This window comes from Athene noctua, chromosome 1 (genome assembly GCF_965140245.1).
Source record: "Athene noctua chromosome 1, bAthNoc1.hap1.1, whole genome shotgun sequence".
NCBI classification, from domain to species: domain Eukaryota; kingdom Metazoa; phylum Chordata; class Aves; order Strigiformes; family Strigidae; genus Athene; species Athene noctua.
The window spans coordinates 18,641,095-18,663,262 of record NC_134037.1 but is presented as its reverse complement, the minus strand read 5'-3'; the positions used below and the strand labels follow the sequence as shown (position 1 = coordinate 18,663,262).

The window sequence follows — 22,168 nt, the reverse complement described above, 5'->3', positions numbered from 1 at the left end:
GAAATTTATTAAAAGTATGTGTAACCTCAAAAGGCAGCCAAAAAAAATTTGTGCCAATTAGATTCAGAAGTGACAATTGGGGCTTTCCATTGAAAAGGTCAACAGTGAATTTGACTGGGCGTAACCATCAGACTTTTGTGTTTTTTGCTTTCCTAAGACAACTTGCCTAGATAAAGCAGTACTTCCTCTCTGACTACAAAAAGAAGAGCTCTGCTCTGAGACAGGGTTCTTCTTGCACTGGACTCATACCATGCAAAAGTTTTCAAATACAGCTGTCCTAGTATTTTTTACAAATTTGTGAAAACTCTGTAAGATTTCCTCCCTAATATTCTGGGCACATCTTAGCAATCTCCAAGAAAATAATACTTTTGAGTATAAACTTTTCTCTCTGTCATTGTCCATACCATTGAGCAGGCTCAATATGAGTCAGCAGTGTGCCCTGGCAACCAAGAGGGCAAACTGCAGCGTGGAGTGCATCAAACACAGCACAACCAACTGGTCACAAGAGGTGATTTTCCCACTGCATTCAGTATTGGTGCAGCCTCACCCAGAGTACTGTGTGCAATTCTAGCCCCACAATTTAAGAAGGATCCTTAAGTGTGAAAGTCCTTAAGTGTGTCCAGAGAAGGGCAACAAAACTGGTGAAAGGGCTGGAAGAACTGTCCTATGAGGAGCAGCTAAGGACTTTGGGTTTGTCTAGTTTGGAGAAAAGGATGCTGAGGGACAACCTCATTGCTCTCTACAGCTTCCTGAGGAGGGGAAGTGGAGAGGGGGCTGCTGAGCTCTTCCCCTGGTACCCAGTGACAGGACATGTGGGAATGGTTCAAAGCTTCATCAGGGGAAGTTGTGTCTGGGACTTCCGCGTCAGCAAGGGGAGGTTTAGACTGGACATTAGGAAGCATTTCTTTACCAAGAGGGTGGTCAGACACTGGAACAGGCCTCCCAGAGAGGTGGACAAGGCCCCAAGCCTGTCCGTGTTTAAGAGACATTTGGACAATGCCCTTAACAACATGCTTTAACTTTTGGTCAGCCCTGAATCCATCAGGCAGTCTGACTAGATGATAATTCCAAAATGAAATTTCCAACTGGAATTTCTATTCTTTCTATTCTATTCTATTCTATTCTATTCCTATTTCTATTCTATTTCCATTCCATTCATATAGTCATGGGTTTGTGCTATACAAACTATCTCTTAGTATAACTTAAGGGAATGACCTCCACAGAATCCTTCCGGCCTTTTGAGACATGGGTTGGCCCAAGTTGTACAGATTCTGTAGGCTCTTTCCCTACTACTCAGAGCTGTTATAAGCACTTTGCCCAGGAGGATGCCACCCTCTGTAGGTCTGAAATGCCAAACTAGCCAAGTACAAGTGTCAGGAGCCCCTGCAGAGCAAGGCTCTTGAATTCTGCAATTCAAGAGTAGAACCATGACCTCTGAAGGGAGTTCCTTTCTGCACTGCCTAGGGCCTGCCATGTCCTCCATCAACAAGCAGTTGTCCTGCAGAGTAAACTAATATTTTCTACCATTTTCCATGGATTTCCATGGCATCCAAGGCAACTAGTTCATCACTGCCAGATATTCCCATTCAAGGCAGGTGATCTGGCCTAAATTGGAATAGGTGAGGACTTCACTATACATTGATAGGAGACTTCAGGCTAGAAGACTTATTTTTGTTTCTAAATGTATTTTCCACTTTAAAGGTCATCATATTGTATTTAACAGACATTAATGAACTACATGATCACATATGTTTCATTCTTGATTGGAAGCCTGGCTTTGAGAGACGAATTAGAGTTATGCTCTTTTCATAGAAACACAGAATCATAGAATACCAGGTTGGAAGGGACATTAAGGATCATCTGGTCCTGGCAAAAGCTCAGTCTAGACAAGATGTCCCAGCACTCTGTCCAGCTGAATCTTGAAAGTGTCCAGTGTTGGGGAATCCCCATTTCCCTGGGGAGATTATTCCAAGGGTTGATTATTTTCATTGGGAAACATTTTTCTCTTGTGTCCAGTCAGAATCTCCCCAGGAGTAACTTGCACCCATTACACCTTGTCTTTTCCATGTGACTCCTTGTAGAAAGGGAGTCTCCATCATCTTTCTAGCCACCCTTTAAATACTGCAACATGGTGATAAGGCCTCCCCTAAGTCTTTTTTTCTCAAGGCCAAACAAACCCAATTTTCTCAGCCTTTCCTCACATGGCAGGCCTCCCAGTGCTTTGATCAACTTTGTGGCCCTCTCTGGACCCTCTCCAGCATTTTCTGGATAGTGGGGACCAAAAGTGAACACAGTATTCCAGGTGGGCCCTGACAAGAGCTGAGTGGTACAACGACTTCTTTATCTCTGCTGGTGATGCCCTTGTTGATACAACCCAGCGTCCTGTTGGCTTGCTTTGCTGCTGCAGCACACTGTTCACTCATATTGAGCTTGTTGTTCACCAGGACACCCAGGTCTCTTTCCACAGAGCTGCTCCCCAGCTGGGTAGATCCCAGGCTGTGCTGCACTCCTGGATTATATTTTCCCAGATGCAAGACCTTATACTTGTCCTTGGTGAACTTCGTAAGGTTCTTGTTAGCCCACTCTTCCAGCCTATCCAGGTCATCCTGCAGGATGGCTCTCCCTACTGAAATGTCCACTTCCCCACTCAGTTTGGTATTGTCAGAAAACTTCATCAGGGTACACTTGATCCCATCATTCAGATCACTTGTGAAGATATTAAACAGCGTTGGGCCCAATATCAATCCCATTTGTGACAGGTTGCCAGTTTGAAAAGCAGCTATTTACCACCACCCTCTGGGTGCAGACTCTCAGCCAGTTCCCCACCCATCACATACCACTTGCTTAGATCATAACACTTCAGTTTCTCTAGGATAAGGCTGTGGGGAACCGTATAGAAAGCCTTGGAGAAACCCAGGTAGACAGTGCCTACTACTCACCCCACCCCAACCAAGCATGTTACTTTGTTGTAGAAGGTGATCAGGTTTGTCAAGCACTATTTGCCCTTGGTGAATCTGTGCTGGCTTTTCCCAATCACATCCTTTGTTCGCCTTGTGATAGCCCCCAGGAGGATTCATTCCATAACTTTCCCAGGGGCTGAAGTAAGACTGATAGGCCTATAATTTCCTGGATCTACCTTTACGTCATTCTCTCTTTTGTTAAATTCTACGTTGTTCTGAGCCATATTTCATTGCAATGGGGAAACTCTGACTTTCTATGCTAGTTTTCCATGTCAAAGACAGGTGAACTTCACTCCTAGTTCCCTTTTTTGACAGTCTTTCTTTCCCTACCCGGCCCAGGCCCTAGCCAGATAAAACTGCATTTGATTTCTTAAGGTTTCATAGTATTCTAAGTTGTCTTTCTGAAGAGAGATCACTTTCTAGTTTCCAAATTCCAGTGGGGCAACAGAGTACTGTTATATTCTGAACTGACTTTCAGGAGTCTCTCCTTGACAGCAAATTTATGAGAGAAATAAAGGTGATTCAATTTGACAACAAAACAGGTTTGGGGTGGTTTTAAATCTTTCTAAAAATTCTTGAATCTGAGAACATTACTCTTGTCTCTTCACTTTGTGCCCATGGGAATTAATGTCTCTTATTTGCTAAACACAGTTCAGTTGTCATCCATGTAAGTCCTGTCACCTGAAACTTTGCTGATTCTGGGACCAAATTGTAATTCTGTAATTTCTCAGAAAAGAAATCCCCTTATCCCAGATTATACATCAGGGAGCTGATGCAACAGAGCACAGTGTACTGAATATGGTCTGATGAGTGCAAAAGTGGCCCACAGACTGTTGACCTCGATTATTTTTGTTTGGTGATCTGGAGCTGCAGGATCAGAGTAACAACAAAAGGGTATGTCTACAGAAAGCCAGGTATACCTCCATTGCATCATCTTCTTTGGGCACTGCTGAGCTGCCAGCAGTAAGGGTGTGGTTCAGGGTGACATGAGGCTCAAGAAGTGACCCTTCATGATGTACTTTTCTTGTGAATATTGTGATCGCTGGTGTTTACGATTGCCTAGGTACCAGAAAGACTGAGTTTCCCTCTCCTCCCCTTGTTTACAAGACCAGTGGTGGTTAGTGATAATGACAAATGGTGAGGTAGCAGGCCATCCAGGGGAAACACAATCCGTACAGCATGAATATTACAAGAATCTTTCTGGGACTGTAGCAAGATAACTCTTCAGGAGTTGATATCCCTGAGGGTTTCCCATCTGATGCACATTCTAGAGGTGGCCCAGGGACCTGCAGCTTGATCCACACAACTCAATCCTGAGAGCCATTAGAGGGGCAGCACTTGAGTGCATCCTGAAAGAGCAGTGCAGACATATCCAGTCTAACCCACTGAAGCGAACGGTGGATTCCAAAATCATGAAAGATTCTTATACAACATACGGGAGTACACACATTCATCCAGGGCATACTCTACAAATACTGTGACCATAAGATATTATTATCAAATCAAAATTTTAAAATATGGTGCGGTTCTGCCAAACCTCAGTAAACAAAATTCTTACTACACTGAAAGGTGTACAGACTCAGTCCCGTCCAGTTTCACCCTTTAAGTAGTGCATTCCCCCACTACTGGTTAAAATAATATTTTTGGTGACCTTTGATGGAAACAGCACAAAATACCAACACTCTTCTCCATGTTTTCTTTCTTGCCTTTGTCTACATGCTATCACTTCAGTTGCAGGTGGTGTTGTTACTATTAATACAAAATAGATCTTTGTAAATTCTGCACAGAAGTCTGAGAGAAGTGCAAGGGAACATGATTATATAGTAAGAGTGGGAAAAGCATACAGTCACCTGTGCTTGAAACTGAGGTTCCCAAATAGACACTTCCAAACACAAAAGGACCTGAAAAAATATACTTTCCTGAACTAACTTTTTAAATTTGCAGAATTTGCACTTATTTGTAGAAATAAATATCTAGAAATATACCTATTAGAGCAAGTATCTTTTCAAATAGGAATTTCTTTCAACAGATTAATGCCATGAGTTCATTCTTAAACAGCCGGCACACCTCCTCTTTTAAAGCTGCTATATGCTGTAATTGGTATCATTAAAACATGAGTTAGGCCTCCAAAATCATAGGAGAGACATAAAAATAAGCAAATATCTGCTCTTTTGGGGTTTGTACCTTTAGAAATCATGAGAAGCCTTTCTCCAAAACTCTGGGAATTAATTTTCAAAACTGGAATCTGTTTTGAAAGTGTTTATCTGAACACTGAACACCAGAGACTGACACCGTGTTGTCACTATCTGCTGTCACTATCTGCTGTGACTTTTATGTACAACATACATTTCCTACCTTCCTGAAAATTGTCATCCAGTTATTAGCAGCTGCCAGACTACATTTATTTGCATGCTTATTTTTTAAGTTCAAAGATAAGCAATGAGGCTAATGAGATTTGCTATGAACTACCTTCTTGTTTTGTTCCCTCAAATTACCTTTAATAGAATTAACAAATACACCTCAGAATCCTTGCAAATACTGAGCACGTACAAAGAAGGCCAAGCAAAAAATATTTCCTCAAACTACCTGAAGATATCAAAGAAAGAAAGTCTGTGGAAACAAACACTGATATCAAAGAAGGATAGACAGAGCAAATATTATGAAACAATCTGTGACTGAGATAGTCAATGAAGGGCAATAATGACATGACTGCTGTGGAAAAAGAAAAATTCCTTACACATTTTGAGTCCTATCCCAGGCAGCTGCTTGAGGGATCATCAGATATGCTAACCAGCTCATCATGTTCTCTCCCTGCTATTCTCACAACTCCTTTGGCATGTCATTTCATTAAAAAGACACTAACTTCTGCCTCTGATCCATGAGGTTAACTTCCAACTTTGAACTCTTAAATTTCAAGGACACAAGGTCTTGTGCACTTTCTCTCACACTGACCCTCATTGTAATAATTCCCCCTTAAACATCCCAATCTATCTCATAATCCTTCTTGAAAACCTTACTTAAAATGTCTTAAGAAACATTTGGGGAACTGTGTGTGACAATCACAGACTGTCATACAGACCAGACACGGTCCAGTATTTCCTTATATTCACTCAATTGCCTTCCCATTAGCTAATTTTGATGCTTAGATCTCCGGAGGCTGCTTTACTGTTCTGTGTTTGTAAAGCACCCTGTCCTTGGTTGGGGTTTGTTCTTACTGGCAGTGATGCAAATAAATATTTTGACATACAGATAAGATTTCTAAAGGCTCAAAAACCAAAAGAAGAAATTTAGTTATTTTTAAAATCTATCTTACTATTTTGAAGGTCTGACATGTTTTTAACAATATTGACTGATGAAACCATTAATGCTGGTTTAAAGTCAGTGTAGGAAGATATGTTTGTACAAATCAAGTATTTTGATTTTCATATCTTCTGCAAGGGAAAGAGACCTAAATCCTGATATTTCACACCACTTCATGGAGTTGTAGTCTATGCATATCCACAAAACTAGAAGCTTTTCAGCAATGTGCAGAACTTGGATCCTTGGAAAGTGTTTATATTATTTATTTCTCTTTAGTAGAAGACCACTAACTGCATGACTGGGTCAAAGAAGACAGTGGCATTTTATCTAGTATTAATTGAAGGAAGGGAAGGAAGGGAAGGAGTGTCCAAAGTCAGAGGAGAAGGAGCAGTGGTGAGCAAGCAAGCAGGAAAAACCTAGAGACAAAAGAGTAGTACCAGATCCCACACAAGCCTCATTCACAGATGTCTAATTAATCGAGCCATTCTACTGCAACACGATTCAAAGAATGGGGCTGGATGCTGAAATTAAGTATTGCTCATAAATACCTAGAGGCCAGAGTGGACAGGTATGACATACCACTGAGACCAGGAAGTCTAATGACAAGTAGAGAACCAGGATGATAATGTATTGAGGTGTTAGAAGTATAAAAATTATGGAAGGGCTGAGAAACTACCCTTTCAGTGAGAGACACAGGACTCACACACACTAATAAAAGTGTTACTGCAGAGTAACGAGTTGCCACATGTCAGTTGACCCACAGTCACCATCTGTGTACTCAACTTTGGTTGGTGGCCAATGCAAAGCAATTCAAATTAGCTCTGCCCTCTTTAAAAGAGTGGAGTTGATCAGCTTGATTTAACAAGAAACAAAACTGAGAAATTATTTCATTACAGTGTATAAGAATGTTTATAGAGAGAAGAATCTGAGTACTGACTAGCTCCTTAACCTATTGAAAAATTTGTAATAATAAACATTAGCTGGAAGGCACAGTAATTGGATTAACCATTGTCATAAAACACTAACAGAACCAGTGGGTTCTCCAAACTGTTGAGTGTTGAGATCAAGATTAGATATCTTCTAGAAGATTCACCCAAGTACAAGTCTTCAGCTTCAGAAAAAGGACAGCTGAGTCAAATGCACAGTCTATCAAGCAAAAAGGCCTAGCAGTTTCACTGGGATGGCAAATTTCTGAATCTATTAAGTTAAAGATAGAAGACATCTTTGCAATCATCTAACCTAACCTGCTGTGTAAATATGGTCTATGGAATTTAAAGATTCATTACATGATGATACTGTCTTAATTTTATATACTTTAATATCAAACTGAAGATGAAACCACTGACTGATATGCTGCAGATTTGGACTATATCTGATAGAAGAGCTGTTGCAAAAAGTTAAAATCTAGCATTATTTGCCTTTTAGACACCAAGTTTTTCACCCTCTTCAAAACTTCTTAAAAAAAAAGCCACATTGGAAGGCATGATAGACATTGGAAGACATTTAAGAATGCTAATTACTAAGTCTGGGTAACAGTGTGACAAGTATTGCTCTAAAGGTATCACCATCACCTGATACAAAAACGAAAGATCACACATATTTTTAGCAAGAATGAATATTTATACTCAATCTGGTTACAAATATACTAATTTATTATGTGACATACAAACAAGATGTATAATGCATTAGCACCAGAAAAATTTATACCCATACATGCCCGATTAACTGAAACATGTGCAAATCTTAACACGGAGAGGGAACAAAGTTATACGGAGACAAAAGTTAAAAGCAAAGCAATGGTGGTGATTTTTATGAGAGAAAATAACATTTTTTCTCTCATAAAACAGTTAGAATGGAAAAACTATCAAAAATGAAAAAAGGGAAGACCATGAAGATAATCACTGTTCATTTATCTGATTTGCTACAACCTATGAAAGAAATAGAGTTGACAAGCTTCATCATTTATGTTAAAGAACTCAACACTAGCAAGGATCACAAAGGGCAGTAACATATGGGTAGGCTTGCAGTTATTTATTTGGACATTTTACAAACTGCAGCAAAAGAGTACCTGCTTACTCATCTGAATTCCCTGGAGAGTTTTAAATCACTGTAATAAAGAATCACTTATGGAAAGCTAGTAACTGTATCACCAGAGGGGAGTGAAAGAGCCACAGGAGAGTTTCTGGGCCAAAATACAGACTTCCAAAGCTTTCTGCACTAACAGGATGGAAGTCCTAAGTGCTTTGAGGCCAAGAGAAGCCACCGCCATGGATCACATCCCTGTATTCCCAACAGAAGCAAGCACTGTGCCTGCTCAGTGACAGCTTGTCAATCTCTCTTCTGTCAGGTCAATCATGAACGCCACTGCTGGGGCTGAGTTTTGCACTTTCTGCCTCAATTAATCCTTGTGGCTTTATATTAAAGAACAAAGCATCTCCTCTTCTGATAACGGTGCTTCTCTTCAAGTACAGAAAAAGCTTACTAAGAATTTAGATACAAACGTTACTTAGCCTAGAAGTATTTTTACATGGACCTCTTGGGAACGACAGAATTTCTTAACTTCAGCTCCCTCAAAACTAGGCAGTGAACTTGTAAAACAGGTTGAACTGTCAAAATACAGATTATGAACTGTGAGGGAAGAGACTGTCCCTGCCACGTCTGGGCAGCCTCAGAGGGGACACTGCGGAGATCAGTCCTGTGGGCTTCCACCCGTCCCTCCCTGCATCAGGTAGGCATCGCGCCTCACCTTCCCCTGCCCTTGGGTTTTTGTTGTTGTTGTCGAACACGATCGTAATTACACGGCTGGATTTGTCCTGCCTGTCCCTGGGATTACCCAGCCGGTGCCTGCCGTTAGAGCCGCGCTCTTCCCCGCCCGCTCCTCTCTCCCCGGCGGGGCTCGGGAGGGAGGGGGCCGCCATCTTCTCAGGGCGGGCGCCGGGGGGCGAGCCCGTGGCGATAGGTCCCCTCCGGGCTTGCGGAGACTGAGGGGGGGTGTCCTGCGGCCGCGCCTCGGCCCGCCTCCGCCCTCTGTGTGTGTGCGCGCGTCTGTGCGAGGGAGAAAGCGAGAGAGGGCGGGGTGTGGAGGCAGCTCCCGCCGCCGCCGCCTTCTCCCCGCTCGCCGCTGGGCGTGTGCCCGGCCCCCGGTGCTGCGTGACCGCGCGGGGAGGAGGAGGAGGAGTGTGGGTGCGGGGAATTTCCTTGTGTGGCGACGGAGGAACAACACCGCTCCAGACGGCGGGGCTGCGAGGAGGGCGCTGCCGCCGCCGGTTGCCGAGCGATGTGAGGGGGGAGCCCCCCCCGGCCCTCCCCTCCCCCCGGAGCCGCCTGCTTTCCCCCCCTCCCCTCTCCCCTCCCCTCGCCCCACTCATCCCCGCCCCGCCATGCCGGACCAGATCTCCGTGTCGGAATTCGTGTCCGAGACCAATGAGGATTACAAGTCACCTACCGCCTCCAACTTCACCACCCGGATGGCCCAGTGCAGGAACACGGTGGCGGCCATCGAGGAGGTGAGCGCCGGGAGGGGAGGCGCGGCGGGGCGGGGAGCGGGCTGCGCAGCCCCCTCCGGCCTGGCTGCCCGCCGCGGCGGCAGCAGAGAACAAGGCGCTACCGGCGCTGGCTCCTGCCGCTCCCTCTCCTCTCCCCGCCCGGCCCCGAGGAGCGCCCTCGGCTGCCGCTGAGAGGAAATGGGGCTCGCCCGGCTGGAGAAGGGAAAGAAAAGGGAGAGGGGGGAAGGGCTGAGGCGCTGCGGCCCCCCGGCCCGCGGGGCTCGCCCTGCGCCCGCCTCCCCGCTCGGAGCTCGCCCCTCAGCGCTCGGCGGGGCAGGGGCGCCGGCCGCCCCCACCCGCGCTTCCCTCAGCCCGGGGGCAGGGGAGCCCGAGCCCGCCTTTCCCTCTCCGCCTGGCGCCCGAGGAGCGCGGAGCCGGTCGGTGCCGCCCGTCTGTCCTCCTACCTGGAGAGGGACTTGAACTCTCCGGCCTCCCCCGCTCTGCCCCTTCCTTCACAGTGACACCTGAACCGCCTCGGCCCCGCAGCCCCTCCTGCCCGCCCCGCCAGCTGCCGTGGGGGGCTTGGGCCCCGCCAGCCCTGGCGCTACGGGAGGTTGGAGTGCGCTTTCCCCCGTGTGTGTGTCTCCCTGACTCCTGGCACGTGTGGGATTTAATCTCGGTTCCAGTCCCCGCACTTAGAAATTTAAACACCCTTCCCCCCTCGGGCATATGCTTTAGGGTCGCCTTCCCTCAGGAACCGCTTCTCCGGGGTCGTGGGGCGATGCCAGCCCTGCCCGGGGAGGTGAGAACACGCCGCCCCCGAAGCGGCGCCGGTTCAGCCTCCCCTCGGGGCGCGGGAGCCCGAGCTCCCTCTGGTTTGTCTCCTCTTGGACAGCCTGTGCTGCGGATACTTCGTGGGAGCGCTTTTGTCTCGCGAAGAGAGCCGTTTCGTTTGCTTTTTAAAAGATACTCGAAACGTGCTGTTGAAGCTGATGGTAAGAGCCCTTCCTACCACGGAGGGTGGCTGCCAGCACGGGGGGGGGGGAGAGAGAAACTCTTTTCCCTCCTGTTTCAAATCAGAGGGAAATCTGGGACAGGTCTGAACACAGTGAGAGCACATTCCACGTCCCAGTCATATACGCACAATGAAATGAGAGAAGCGACGGTGTTTCTTGATTCCTCTAGCAGCTTCTCTGAACTAACTTGTAGGAGGGGGGGTGGGGGGAATCTTGCTTGTGATGAAGATTAATTTGCTCCATCTACCTGTTACATCAGTTCTTACAGTGTGTGTTTAGTTGATTTGTTTGGCAGTAAGCATATATTTTAAAAAGAGCCTCTTCAGCAAAAAGAATGTCAGTAAGTTGATGTCCCTTCTTACAAAAGAACTGCCACTAGCGATGGATTATTAACGTGTCTTAAGTGAACAAAACCCAGGTTAGGTGTTTAAACACCCTTTTCAAGATTTTCCTGTTTTGCCAGTTCCCAAAACCACTAAAGCAAGGAGTTGAATTCAAAATAATCTGCACAGAAGGAATTACTGTTTTGTTCCTGAGGTAATTTTCTTCCCTGCAAGCTTGCACTTAAATGCCTGGATTTAATTATACCTTATAAATCTGATAGTCTTAAAAATCAACAATTCTGTATCAAACTTCTCCTTAAAGAACATAATAGTGAATCATTTTAGTTGTAAGGTAGAGCTGCTTAATAATGATTAACACAAAATCGAAGTTAGTCTAAGTGTTTGGTCGAAAGCAGTTTTGTTAGATTTAGAGATCTTTATTACAAGTCTCCCCAAATTTGCCCTTATCTAAGCCTCAATTTCTAAAGCTGTGTGGTTGCAAAAATGTCATGTTATTTCTCAGAAAAAAACATGCTAAAAAGTTTTTAGTTTTTCATTTTCATGTCTGATGATACAAAATTTATATGATGGCATGAAATTTGTGACATATATCTTAAGGTCTTTTAGATTCACCTCAGGAAGATGCATCTTGAAATATTTTTTTTTTTTTACATTCAAAGAATGATATGCATTAAAAAATTTAATATGGTGGATTCCTTATTTGTCTGCTTAGCATTTTGTTTTGTGTCATATCTCTGATACACTGCTGATTTTTGAAGAAGCTTGATCAGTGTGTTAAATCTTTGTATCTCTGCATATTTTGGATATTAGACACTGCTAGCTTAGGTACAAAAATTATCTTTTATCATAATGATGGTAAAGAATGTGCCTAGTGTCTTACATATCTAATTAAAGTTTGCAGGGCAGGAGATGAGAGATTGCACTGGCTATAGTTGTTCTTAATAGTATTGATCTATTTTGCACTTTTGGCAAAATATCAGCAGTTGCTGCCTGTTTGTGCTGCTGTCCTAAAGCATGTGTTGAAATGAATTTTTTCCTAGTGATTTATCAAAAGCAACAAACAAATTTTCATAGTTTCAAGCCTGTGAAATCTTTTTCCAGACTTAGACTTCTTTGGTTTGGAAATACTCAGTTCCTTCAGCATGACATGCCTGGTTTTTCAGGTTAAATGTGATCCTTTGATAAAAAGCTGTCTATAAATTGTGTAATAGGGAAGTCAGTGCTCAGCACCTTTTTTCTAAAAGGCTAGGCAAGAATTAGTTCATCAGCATGTTATGAACTAAGACTTAGTAAAAAATGCATGTAAAAATGTGCAGGTAGTACGAAGAACCTGGGCATTTCGAGTGTCACAAGTACTGTGAAGTATCAGTTTCCAGCGTGTGCTGCTTGGTTGCACTAGACAGTACAGTTCTGAAAACTAGGAAGCCTGGCTGTATGTGGTTTAGGGAATGTGTTACTCAGAAGAGTTAATAGGTAAGTTGAAACCGTGCTGAGTGCTTGCTGGCTTTGTGTATGCATTGATATTGTATAAACAAGTGACTGTAAGAGTATATTAACTGAAGACAGTTAAGTTTTAATTTTCCAGGATACTGTATGCATGTATTAAATCAATGAATTAACTGGTTAATACTGATACTTAGGATGTCTCTTAACTGCTTTTCCCAGCAAATCTGCTTCTGGAATGGACTATAGAACTGCCTCCATGAAGCCAGCTTGAGTGTCCCAAGCCTTGTGACGCTTGGAAGCAGAAGCAGAGGGGGAGGCAATGCAAAAGCACAGGAAGGAGGTGGGGGCTAGTGTGACTTGTTAGCCTGAGCCCAGCTCTGTGCAAACACAGATACCTGTCCCCAGATCCCAAGGGGAAGTCTTTTGCAGTTATCATTAACACTGCTGGCTACCAGTTTTGTAATTCTCTTAGTTAATTCAGTAGGTATCTAACAGTGTCTTCGAAGTTTTGTTAATGAGGCCTTGCTTTCAGTGACGGAGTGGAAAAGGCTTGTTAAGTGAGGAAGTCAATAAGATGTTGGACAATTCTAAGTGTATAATTAACAAATGTGCCTATGTGGGCAATGATACTGCCTTAAATCATTGTTTGCTGAACTTGGATTAACTGAACCTCTGTCACTTACAGAATGTGATTGATTTTTAGTATCAGTTGAAAATACTTTGTTTTACTGTTTGATGTGATTGTATGCACAAATTACAGACCCCAGATCATGGCCTTTGAGATCACCAGAAGTGCCTGCATTGCAGTTTGGGAACTGGTGCCTATTCAAACACTTGGAGAAAGAGAATCTGATCCTTTGCTCTCAGTACTGGAAAAGGGATTAGGAAAGGCATGCTCAGGGAACACAACATGATTTCAAAGGAAAAGGAATCATATAATTTCTGCTTTGTTCTGGGATTAGGATGTTGTTTAGCAAAATGTTGGGATTCTTTAGCTTCTGCTAAAACAAAATTACAAGTGAGCAGTGTATGTCACAGGCCCTTACAGGTTACTGTTTAATCTTTGCATGTATGATAGTGACTAAGATTAAACAAGTTTTAATTGATAGAGTGCAGAGCATGGTCACATGATTGGGGGAGGGGTTGCTTGAAATCAGTAATCTCGTCTGACAAATGCAGTCTTTTTAGCTGACTGTTTCTGTTAAAGATCCCAGGATCTAAAAATATGTTGTGACCATTCTTAAGCTATGAACACTTAAAAATCTGATTTTAGTACTGCTATTACTTAGAACGTGCACTTTTCTTTTATGTGCTGTAAATTAAATAAAATATTCCCTAAACTCTAATGAGCCTGCAAAGTGGTCTTAATAGCTGTGATCATTAAAGATTTTTAGAAATTATTTTATAGAGTGATTTAATTAATAGAATCCAAGTGTGTCACTTTTGTTGTGAAGCATGGATTAAGTTTTGCAATAAAGATTGGAACTGAAGCCCATAAAAATCCTACCTATTTATTTCTATTCTACCTGTTTATCATGGTCCAGCACTTCTGGACCAAGAATGAATGGCAGGGGGCTGTTGTGCATGCTACTGTGGAAACAGAGTAGCAGACCGTTCATGTGCTGAAGACACTTCCATCTAAATCAGGACTTGAGGTGCAAAGTTTACCCCACCTACTTAAAGTTCACTGCATGTACAGATTTCCCTATAAAGAGAGGAGAATGGAAACATTGTGAGGTTTAGCAGGTTACTGGAACACCCTCCCCAGCATAGTAGCACTTGCTACTGGGATGGATGTGTTGTAAGAAGTAGAGAGGATGAATGTGTGGTGGAAAGATGTAGAACAGACAAAAGAAGCAGTATAGTAGTACCAAAGATGGTCTTAGTTCTCTGGATAGAAATAGATTTTAATTGTTTAGGGTTTGTTTAAACAGTTGTTTGTTTGTTACAGGAATTTCTGTAAAGTCTATTAAATTAATGTTAAAGCCATATCTTCTAATTTCAGCTCTCTACTTGCTTTTGTTGTTTAAATCCTATACCATTATTATTGTACCTCAGTGATTCTGTTATTTTACAGTTTAAAAGTCTGTTTTTTTGTTTTTAGTAATTTCCAGTCCTAGGAATGCAGCATGTAATTTCTCATTCCAGTATCAAATTCTTTCCTTCCTCGCTGTTACTTGTAACAGAAGTTTTTGTATCCGAAATAGTAACAACTTCCTGACACCTAAGGTAATCCCCCAGTTTTCAGCTGGCTTGGAGAGGTGTAAGGGATTCATGCTTACTGAATTTCATTCCTTCTTGTACATTGAAATTCTGTAATTCTGTTCCATTTTGGTTCTGCAAAGCTAATGAAAACAAGAGGTAATAACAGCTTGATAGGGTGGGCAAATGTGAGACTGGATACATGCATACACGTGTATGTTAAAATTTATACTTTCCTCATTATGTATTTCTTGTTAGGGCTTTAGGACTGGAGTTCTGTCTTCTTATACTATGTGACTATGACTTGCTTTTGAAAGCTATGTGAAGAAGATATTTTCATATACTTTTGGAGTAGGAAATGTTACATACTCTAGTGCATTTTTTGAAATTTACTACTATTTGTGTATTTTGTTTTAATAAAATATATCTTTGCCCACTATAACACACTCTTTTGTAGAACGTATTTGTGCACTTTTCTTACCTCATTACTAAATACAGTTCCATAAATATGTGTTGTTGGTTAAAACTTTTTTTTGTGCTCTGCTTCCCTTCTGGAATTGTGATTCTCTGTAATCAGCATCCAAAGAGGTTTCTGGCAAAGTCATTATGACACAAATGGCATGATGATTTCAAAGGGAGTGTGGGAAATTTTTTCTTTGAGGGGAATATAGAGAATGGAAGTTGTAGGTTTTTAACTGAAGCTTTGTGCATATTTTAAAATACAGAGTTTAAACCTTAAGTCTTTAAAGTACAGGGAATGTGCAGTCAGTTAAAACAATTGCAAGCCATATAAATAGATTGCTCTGTACCTTACCTTGGTGCATCCAGTGATGCATATGCTTCCTGTTACCAAATGTCCCCACTCCCTATAGGAGGATCAGTGGAAAGTATGTACACTTCGAAGTATTTTACTAACTGTGACTTTTGTCTTTTGGTTTTTCCTTAGTGTTACTGCATTTCTCAGAACCATCTTTTCTAGGTTTAGTGTACTTCATGCTGATGCTAAAAGAGAGTAGATGTGGAAAGTGGCTAATTCTGCTTAGGGTTAACCCACCTTTGCCGCTTCTTCTCATCTTCATGTTGTTCTGTGTGCACCATAATATAGAGCAATGCTAGGTAAAGATGAGGCCTCTGTTCTGAAAGGCATTGCACAGTCACAGATCAAAAGCCTAATCCCTGCTCCAAAGCGCTTACAGTCCACATGTCAAGTGAACATGACTGATGAATACAGGTGGAAGAATCCAAGAAAACTTGGTGCACCTGACTAGTGTACTGTGTTTGTAGCTGAACCACAGTGAAATGTTTGTTTGTTTAATTTGTATGCATTAGAGTAGTGGTTCTTAAATCTTCAACTCTTAAATATTTTATTTTTTTATAATTTACACCTCCATATGTTTGTGTGTATATATATATTACATACAACCATTCCCTGTCTAAACTCCCTGTCTAAACCCCAGTTTCTCAACCTCACTCCTAACAGTCCACACAATCTGTCTGCCCCATTTCCCCAGAAACAAGCAACTTTTGCACCTGAAGCTCCAGAAAAGTTGGGCCTAGCCTTATTTACATTAGCTCTTCTTTCTGTTGTGTTGGGTATCAAGATTTTGTATACTTTTTTGATGTTGACAATCTCCTTATCTCTCTTAATTTCTCGGAGTTCCTTTGCTACAGTGAGTGGTTATGGTGCTTTGCTGTACCCCGTGGATTCCCTAGCCTTACCCTCGCCGCAGCAGCCTTGGCCCAGCCCTGTCCATGGTACTAAAGCCATGGCTGGGGCTCAAGGGGGTTTCATGCTAAACTGGGGTGTCTCTCACAGATGGGCTAGTGGCAAGAGTCTTCACTTGCCCTCAGTCCTCACTAGCTCTAAATAAGTGTTACATTCTTTATGAAATTGCTAGAGAGGAAAGAAGAGATGTTCTCTGGGTGAAATCTTTCTGTGGCTTCTCCAGCTGTGGGGATATCTTCCATACTTGCTCCCCTTTCCTGTTCTATGTTTAGTGATCTGTATATCTCAGAAGAGTTTGTGGTGTATAAGTTAAGTGTATATTTACACTTAAACCTAAGTATAAATATAAAGGAGTGATTAAAAAAACCTCAAATGGGTGTTTGTGACTGGAGTTAGTCTGATCAGAGGGAGAAGAGTCTTTGTGTGAACAGGAGATGATTGGTGTTGCCTACTGATAAGTATTAAAATCAAAGACCACTGTCTTACATTTGTTGCAAAGGATAGTGCTGTTACAAGTGTGGAGGGGGATTCATTGCATAGAAGATGAACTGAAAGGTTTAGTATCATGAGTGGATGTGTCTGAGGAAGACTGTATTTGTCAGGGCTAGAATGCTGACAACCAAATTATGAGATCATGCATAAAAACCTTAGTTTGGAGTGAAAGACTGTATTTTAGAGATACTATGCAGAAGAGATCTGCATCGTTGATGGTAGACAGGTTTCAGTTTAAGAGAATTTGTTGGTTATAGTCTGGTAAAGCAGGCTGTCTGCTAACACTGCAAACATGGAGGAAGAGTGCAAGAGTAATAAAGAAGAGCTGTATTTCAGCCACGTTATAGTCGGGCATCTGTGACAACAAGCCAAGATGCTGACTTTTCACAGAAGGAAACAGCTAGAAGCAGGAGAAGCTAATGTGAGAATTGCTTGTTTAAAGTCAGGAATTAAATGGATGTTGTGGATGAGACTGGAAAAAGTGAAGAGTTTGTTGAATGGTCAGGGCTCAATTCATTGCATACTAGAAGCAAAACAACAGAAAAAGCAAGGCAAAACAAGCAAAAAAGTTATATTTAGAGAAAAAGTCATTAAACTGAGAGCTGGTGAGGTAGCAAAACTGAAGAGTTTAAAGCATGAAGAATGTCCATGACAAAATGATCATGTGTCCCTGAGAAAGGGGAAAATGATGGGAAAAACTGCAGACTGGAAACACCCCAAGAAGTATGTCACAAATGAGCAGAGCCTGTCAGAAATGGAAAGAAAAAGCAAGATGGTCAGAGGAAAGTTTTGCATTAAAGAGTATATGTAAAGGTAAAAAATTTGCAGAAGTCAAGTTTCTTTAGGAATGACAGCAAGCAATAAAGAAAACAAAACCACTTTTTAAGCACATAGAGTTGTGAAGAGAAAAAGAAAGGATAATGTGCAGTTCAAATGTAATACTATTAGAGATAAAGTAGGTATTCCCAGACCTAAATGAGTGCTCTGCTGGAGTTTTTGAGCTCAGAGTGTGGGAGAAGGTAGAATGGGTAGCAGAAATATAGATGCATGCAAGCAAAGCAATAAACAGCTGCGAGCTTTAAAGCACTCGGTTTGTTGGGGCTGGTTAACTTATTTCCCAGGATTCAGAAAGAACTAGGATGGTAATTAACAAATATTCTTAACAAATCTCCTGAAGACTAGGGTAATCTCTGATTTAAGCACAAAGGGTTAAAAAAGCAAGGATTTACAGCTAGTAAAAATGAGTGCAATGGGTGCAGAAATGCAGCCCATGACTGTTAAACCGAGGAGAGATGTTCTTACTCAAAGACTGCAAGAATCCCTGGATGAGTGGCAGGCTAGCAAAGAAGCCAGTTTCCCCTTCCTGCTTCAGAAGCGCTTCAAAAGATACTGTAAATGCTGCCACTGCTATGCAAGAAGACAGTGCTTTCACATTTGCTTTAATTTTTTAAGTTGTAGCATAGTCAGATGTGCAAGAACTTCATATCAGGAGAAATTGTGTGGCTCCTTGTTTACTGTTGCAATTTCTGCTGGCAATTTGTTATGGAAAAATAGCATTAGTGAAAACCATACCTGTAAAGCTGTAGAGGGTGATCACACCCAGGTTTCCTGTAAAGTTAAAATCTCTGCTTTGCTCCATTTGCTGAGACAGATTTATATTTTTTCCTTAAGCACAGCTGGAAAATGTAGATCAAGTTATGGGACAAGCAGAAGTTTGGTGTTTGTAACTATTGACTTTATTGCAAACTAAGGATAGGATTGTTTCTCTTTTTTCCCTAGCCTTTTCCCCACATAGTCTCATGTTTGTTAGACCAAGCTCAAGCTCTTCGATATGCAAAATGTTTACTATATGTAGTCACTCTCAGTGGGGTAGAGGAAAAAGCTTGAAGAGTTTTGATATTAGATATGAGATTCATTTATTAAAATGACCACTAGCTGCTTTCATTTGGACTAAATCGAGTCTTCTTTCACAGGGTTTACATCAATTTAGGGTTTAAATGGAAGAGTAAATTTGGCTAGGAACCAACAAAAAATAGAAACACAAGAAAAAGTGAGACACAAAGTAATAGCAGAAATGTCTAAAAGGTAATATGAGGATCAGTCAAAAGTGAAAAGCAAGAAAATGCAGCTGAATTAAAGGCAAACTGGGAGTTGAGAGAGCCATCCAGAGGCAGTACTGTGATGGCATATGAGGGGCAGAGGGTCAGGAACTGGCACATAGGCAGAGCATTAAGGAGGGGATACGGAAATCCATCAAAAGTTTAAGGAAGTTCAGAGGAATCAGGATTGACAGGAACTGCAAAGGAAGGGGTAGTGCGGTAGTGTTTATGCAGGAAGTAGGATGAAAAAACCAGGCAGACAATGTAGAGGGAGGGCTAATGTGAAAAGGATCGGTATGGTAAAGAGGCAGGCAGGGATATAGGGGAGGGATAGTGATGGAGGGAAGTGGATAATGGAGATACCATAGCTACATCCTACTCTATAGTTTAGGAGAGTGGGAGAAGAGTTCTGCATGTTATATATCCAGAAAATGGGACATTGTACTAAGTATTATGCAGACTTTGTTAGTTGTTGTATATATTTCAATTTTATTTGGAAAGAGAAAGTAATTTGCCTTATGGGGGAGAATTTATTGATGGAGGAACTGAGATACAGCACTTTAACTGAATAGACTTCTTATAAGCAATGCTGTTTTGCAGGATATAGTCTTGGATAGTGTGATTCAGTACTTCTCAACTGAGTAGTAGGCTTTGTTTTCAAGTGAGTAGGTGTCGGACAGAATTTGACAAATTTGCTTCTTTGTATATGTGAACTCTATTTCACAAAGTATTTACTATAGAGGTGGCATACTGTGCAGTAAAGAGTATTTCTTTGGAGTATATTCTTTAAGAGGTGGCTGTAAAAGTTGACATGAATGTATAAATTCTAGCATCTGACTTGTTAAACCAGGAAGAAATAGAGAATTGAGAGGGAAAGCTGGAACTCTGCTCCTCATTGTCTTGGAGCAGTATGGTGTACAGAACCATCTGCTGTTTGTGGACCCCTCGGCTATCTCTGATTAAAGATCAGATTATCAATGTACTTCTAGTCTGAAATCTATAATTCTGTCTAGGCATTATGCTAAGTATGTGTGTAGATACATCAAAACAGCTGAAGTGATTAGAGCTGAACTAATTACTTTTACGTTCCTGAAAGCTTTGTTCTACATTTAGAAGGCATATAGGAAAGGGAAAAAAAAAATAGTGAAGTGAGGTAAACATTCATATGGATTATTTTCTCATGTTTTATGGTTTCTGTTCTTTGTTAGTGAAAGATATCTTTCCTAGGATATGCAATTTCAAGGAAACTTAGATTGTATTCTAGGGAATTCAACTTAGAAACAAATGCATTTACTAATCATGTTAAGCCCCTTCAATCAAACAGGATTACTGTTTGGCTATAGCAGTAGGAGTGGAAATTTCCTTAGCACATGGAAACACAGAGCCCCATCTCTGTTGTCACATGCAAAACACACAGTATAGAGTCTTGCAAAGCACATGGTTTTAATCATTTGTTTGTTTTCCAGAACTGTAGGTGTATGTTACACAACAGCAGAAAAAATACCAGCAGAGTCCTCCTACACTTTGAGCTCCATGTAGATTAGGTGCTAGCTGCACTGAAGAGAGTATCATTGAAGAAGCAACGAAGTAGTAAATCTTTTGTAAGCTGTTTTTTGTTTGGTTTCATTCATTCTTTTGCTTAGTTCATTCTCTTGAGTTGCTTAACTGCTCTGGTTGTGGATGACAAGCTTTTCATGTAAGTATTTTCAGTCAATGATAGGGATGGAGTGGTGGTGTTTGCCAGTGCCTTCCCTGTCCCCCAAGCCGTATGGATGTGGTGATGGTGCAAGGACACATGATGCTTAGTTACAATAGATTCAGGTGTTTGTCTTGTCAGTTGATTCATTAGCTGTTTCCTTTCTCTTTTAAGAACACAACAAAAGTGCTGATAGGCCTGGATCTGCTTTTCTGTTCTAAATGGCTTCAATTTTAAATGCAGAAGTTGTTCAGTGCTTTGTCTTAGGTAGCAGCTGTGTATGAATTTACCTTCCTAATGCCCAGTGATACAAGGAATTACTGTTTACTCCGTTTTATAAATATCTTCTATGTACGTGAACTCCCTAATTATTTTGGCAAAGGTCACCCTGGGGTGAAAGCTTTTATTTTCACATCAGATATGATCTAAAGGGGTGTTTATATCTACTGTTTGGTACACTAATACTTGTGATTTAAAATTCACTTCTAGGACGGTGTTCTTAGTAGACAGGAGTGCCTGAACTGTTAATTTTAGTTATACTTAAAGCTGTTGAGATTCCAGCAGAATTTAAGAACATTGTTTTCAAGACTGTAATATGTCTTGAGATTTCTCTAGTTGGGCACATAAAGTGAATGACAATATATGACAACTTGGATGCATTCTTTCACTTAAAAACAAATTCCCAAATAGAAATTCATAGAATACTATGTTTATGCATTTATACAACAAGAACTCAAGCTCTTTATCGATAGCTACAGCATGACAAAGGATCAACAAAATGAAACCAGTGCAATTTCTTTTTTCTATTTAACTAAAAGAGGAAGAGATTGATGTTATCAAATGTTTGATTGCCATAAGTTGGCTAATCATATTTGCATTAGCTGCTGTTAATTATGCTATCATGCAGTTACTTTTTAATGGTGAAAAAAATTATTAATACTGAGAGACCATGCAGAGATTTTCAAAGGTGGTATACTGAATTATAGAGAGGTTGGAGTGAAAATCACAGGCTGAAGCTACTAAGAACACAAATAATTTTACAGTGTTTCAAGAGAAAATGAGTTTTATCATTTGACACTGGACTTTCATGTGAGAACTGGCAAATGAAACTGCAAGGTTAACTATATAAAATGTATTAAATTGTTAAAGGAAACAACTCCCCACTGAAGAAAACTAAGCTGTAGTAATTAATATGCCACCAGTATTACAGGTAGATGCCTTTCATAAATTACTACCCTGGTAATAGAGAGGTAATGTCTGATTTTAAGCTTTACCTGTGCTTATCCTAATTTTGACAGTTGGTTCAGTGTTTTCCTGGGAATACTTGATACATTTGAGGTGATTTGTCTTTGTGTCTTCTGGAGTCCTCTCTAGTTACCTGCCATTCTTTGTTGTGGGAGTG

At 41.4% G+C, this 22,168-nt stretch overlaps 1 protein-coding gene across 7 annotated transcripts in view; it reads left to right on the top strand.

Annotated features, from left to right (window-relative positions):
- Positions 1-9,357: 9,357 nt before the first annotated feature.
- The window catches only part of ASAP2 (ArfGAP with SH3 domain, ankyrin repeat and PH domain 2), a 92,892-nt gene continuing 80,081 nt past the window's right edge, over positions 9,358-22,168 (top strand). For 2 of the 7 annotated variants that reach the window (XM_074895670.1, XM_074895665.1), the window contains exon 1: positions 9,359-9,766. In XM_074895670.1, the coding sequence (XP_074751771.1) occupies positions 9,641-9,766 (126 nt within the window). In that variant the 5' untranslated portion in view covers positions 9,359-9,640. Of the gene's footprint in view, positions 9,767-10,672; positions 10,741-20,536; positions 20,767-22,168 lie in introns of those variants that run through there. The other 5 variants (XM_074895669.1, XM_074895664.1, XM_074895666.1 and 2 more) reach the window with 4 other exon arrangements.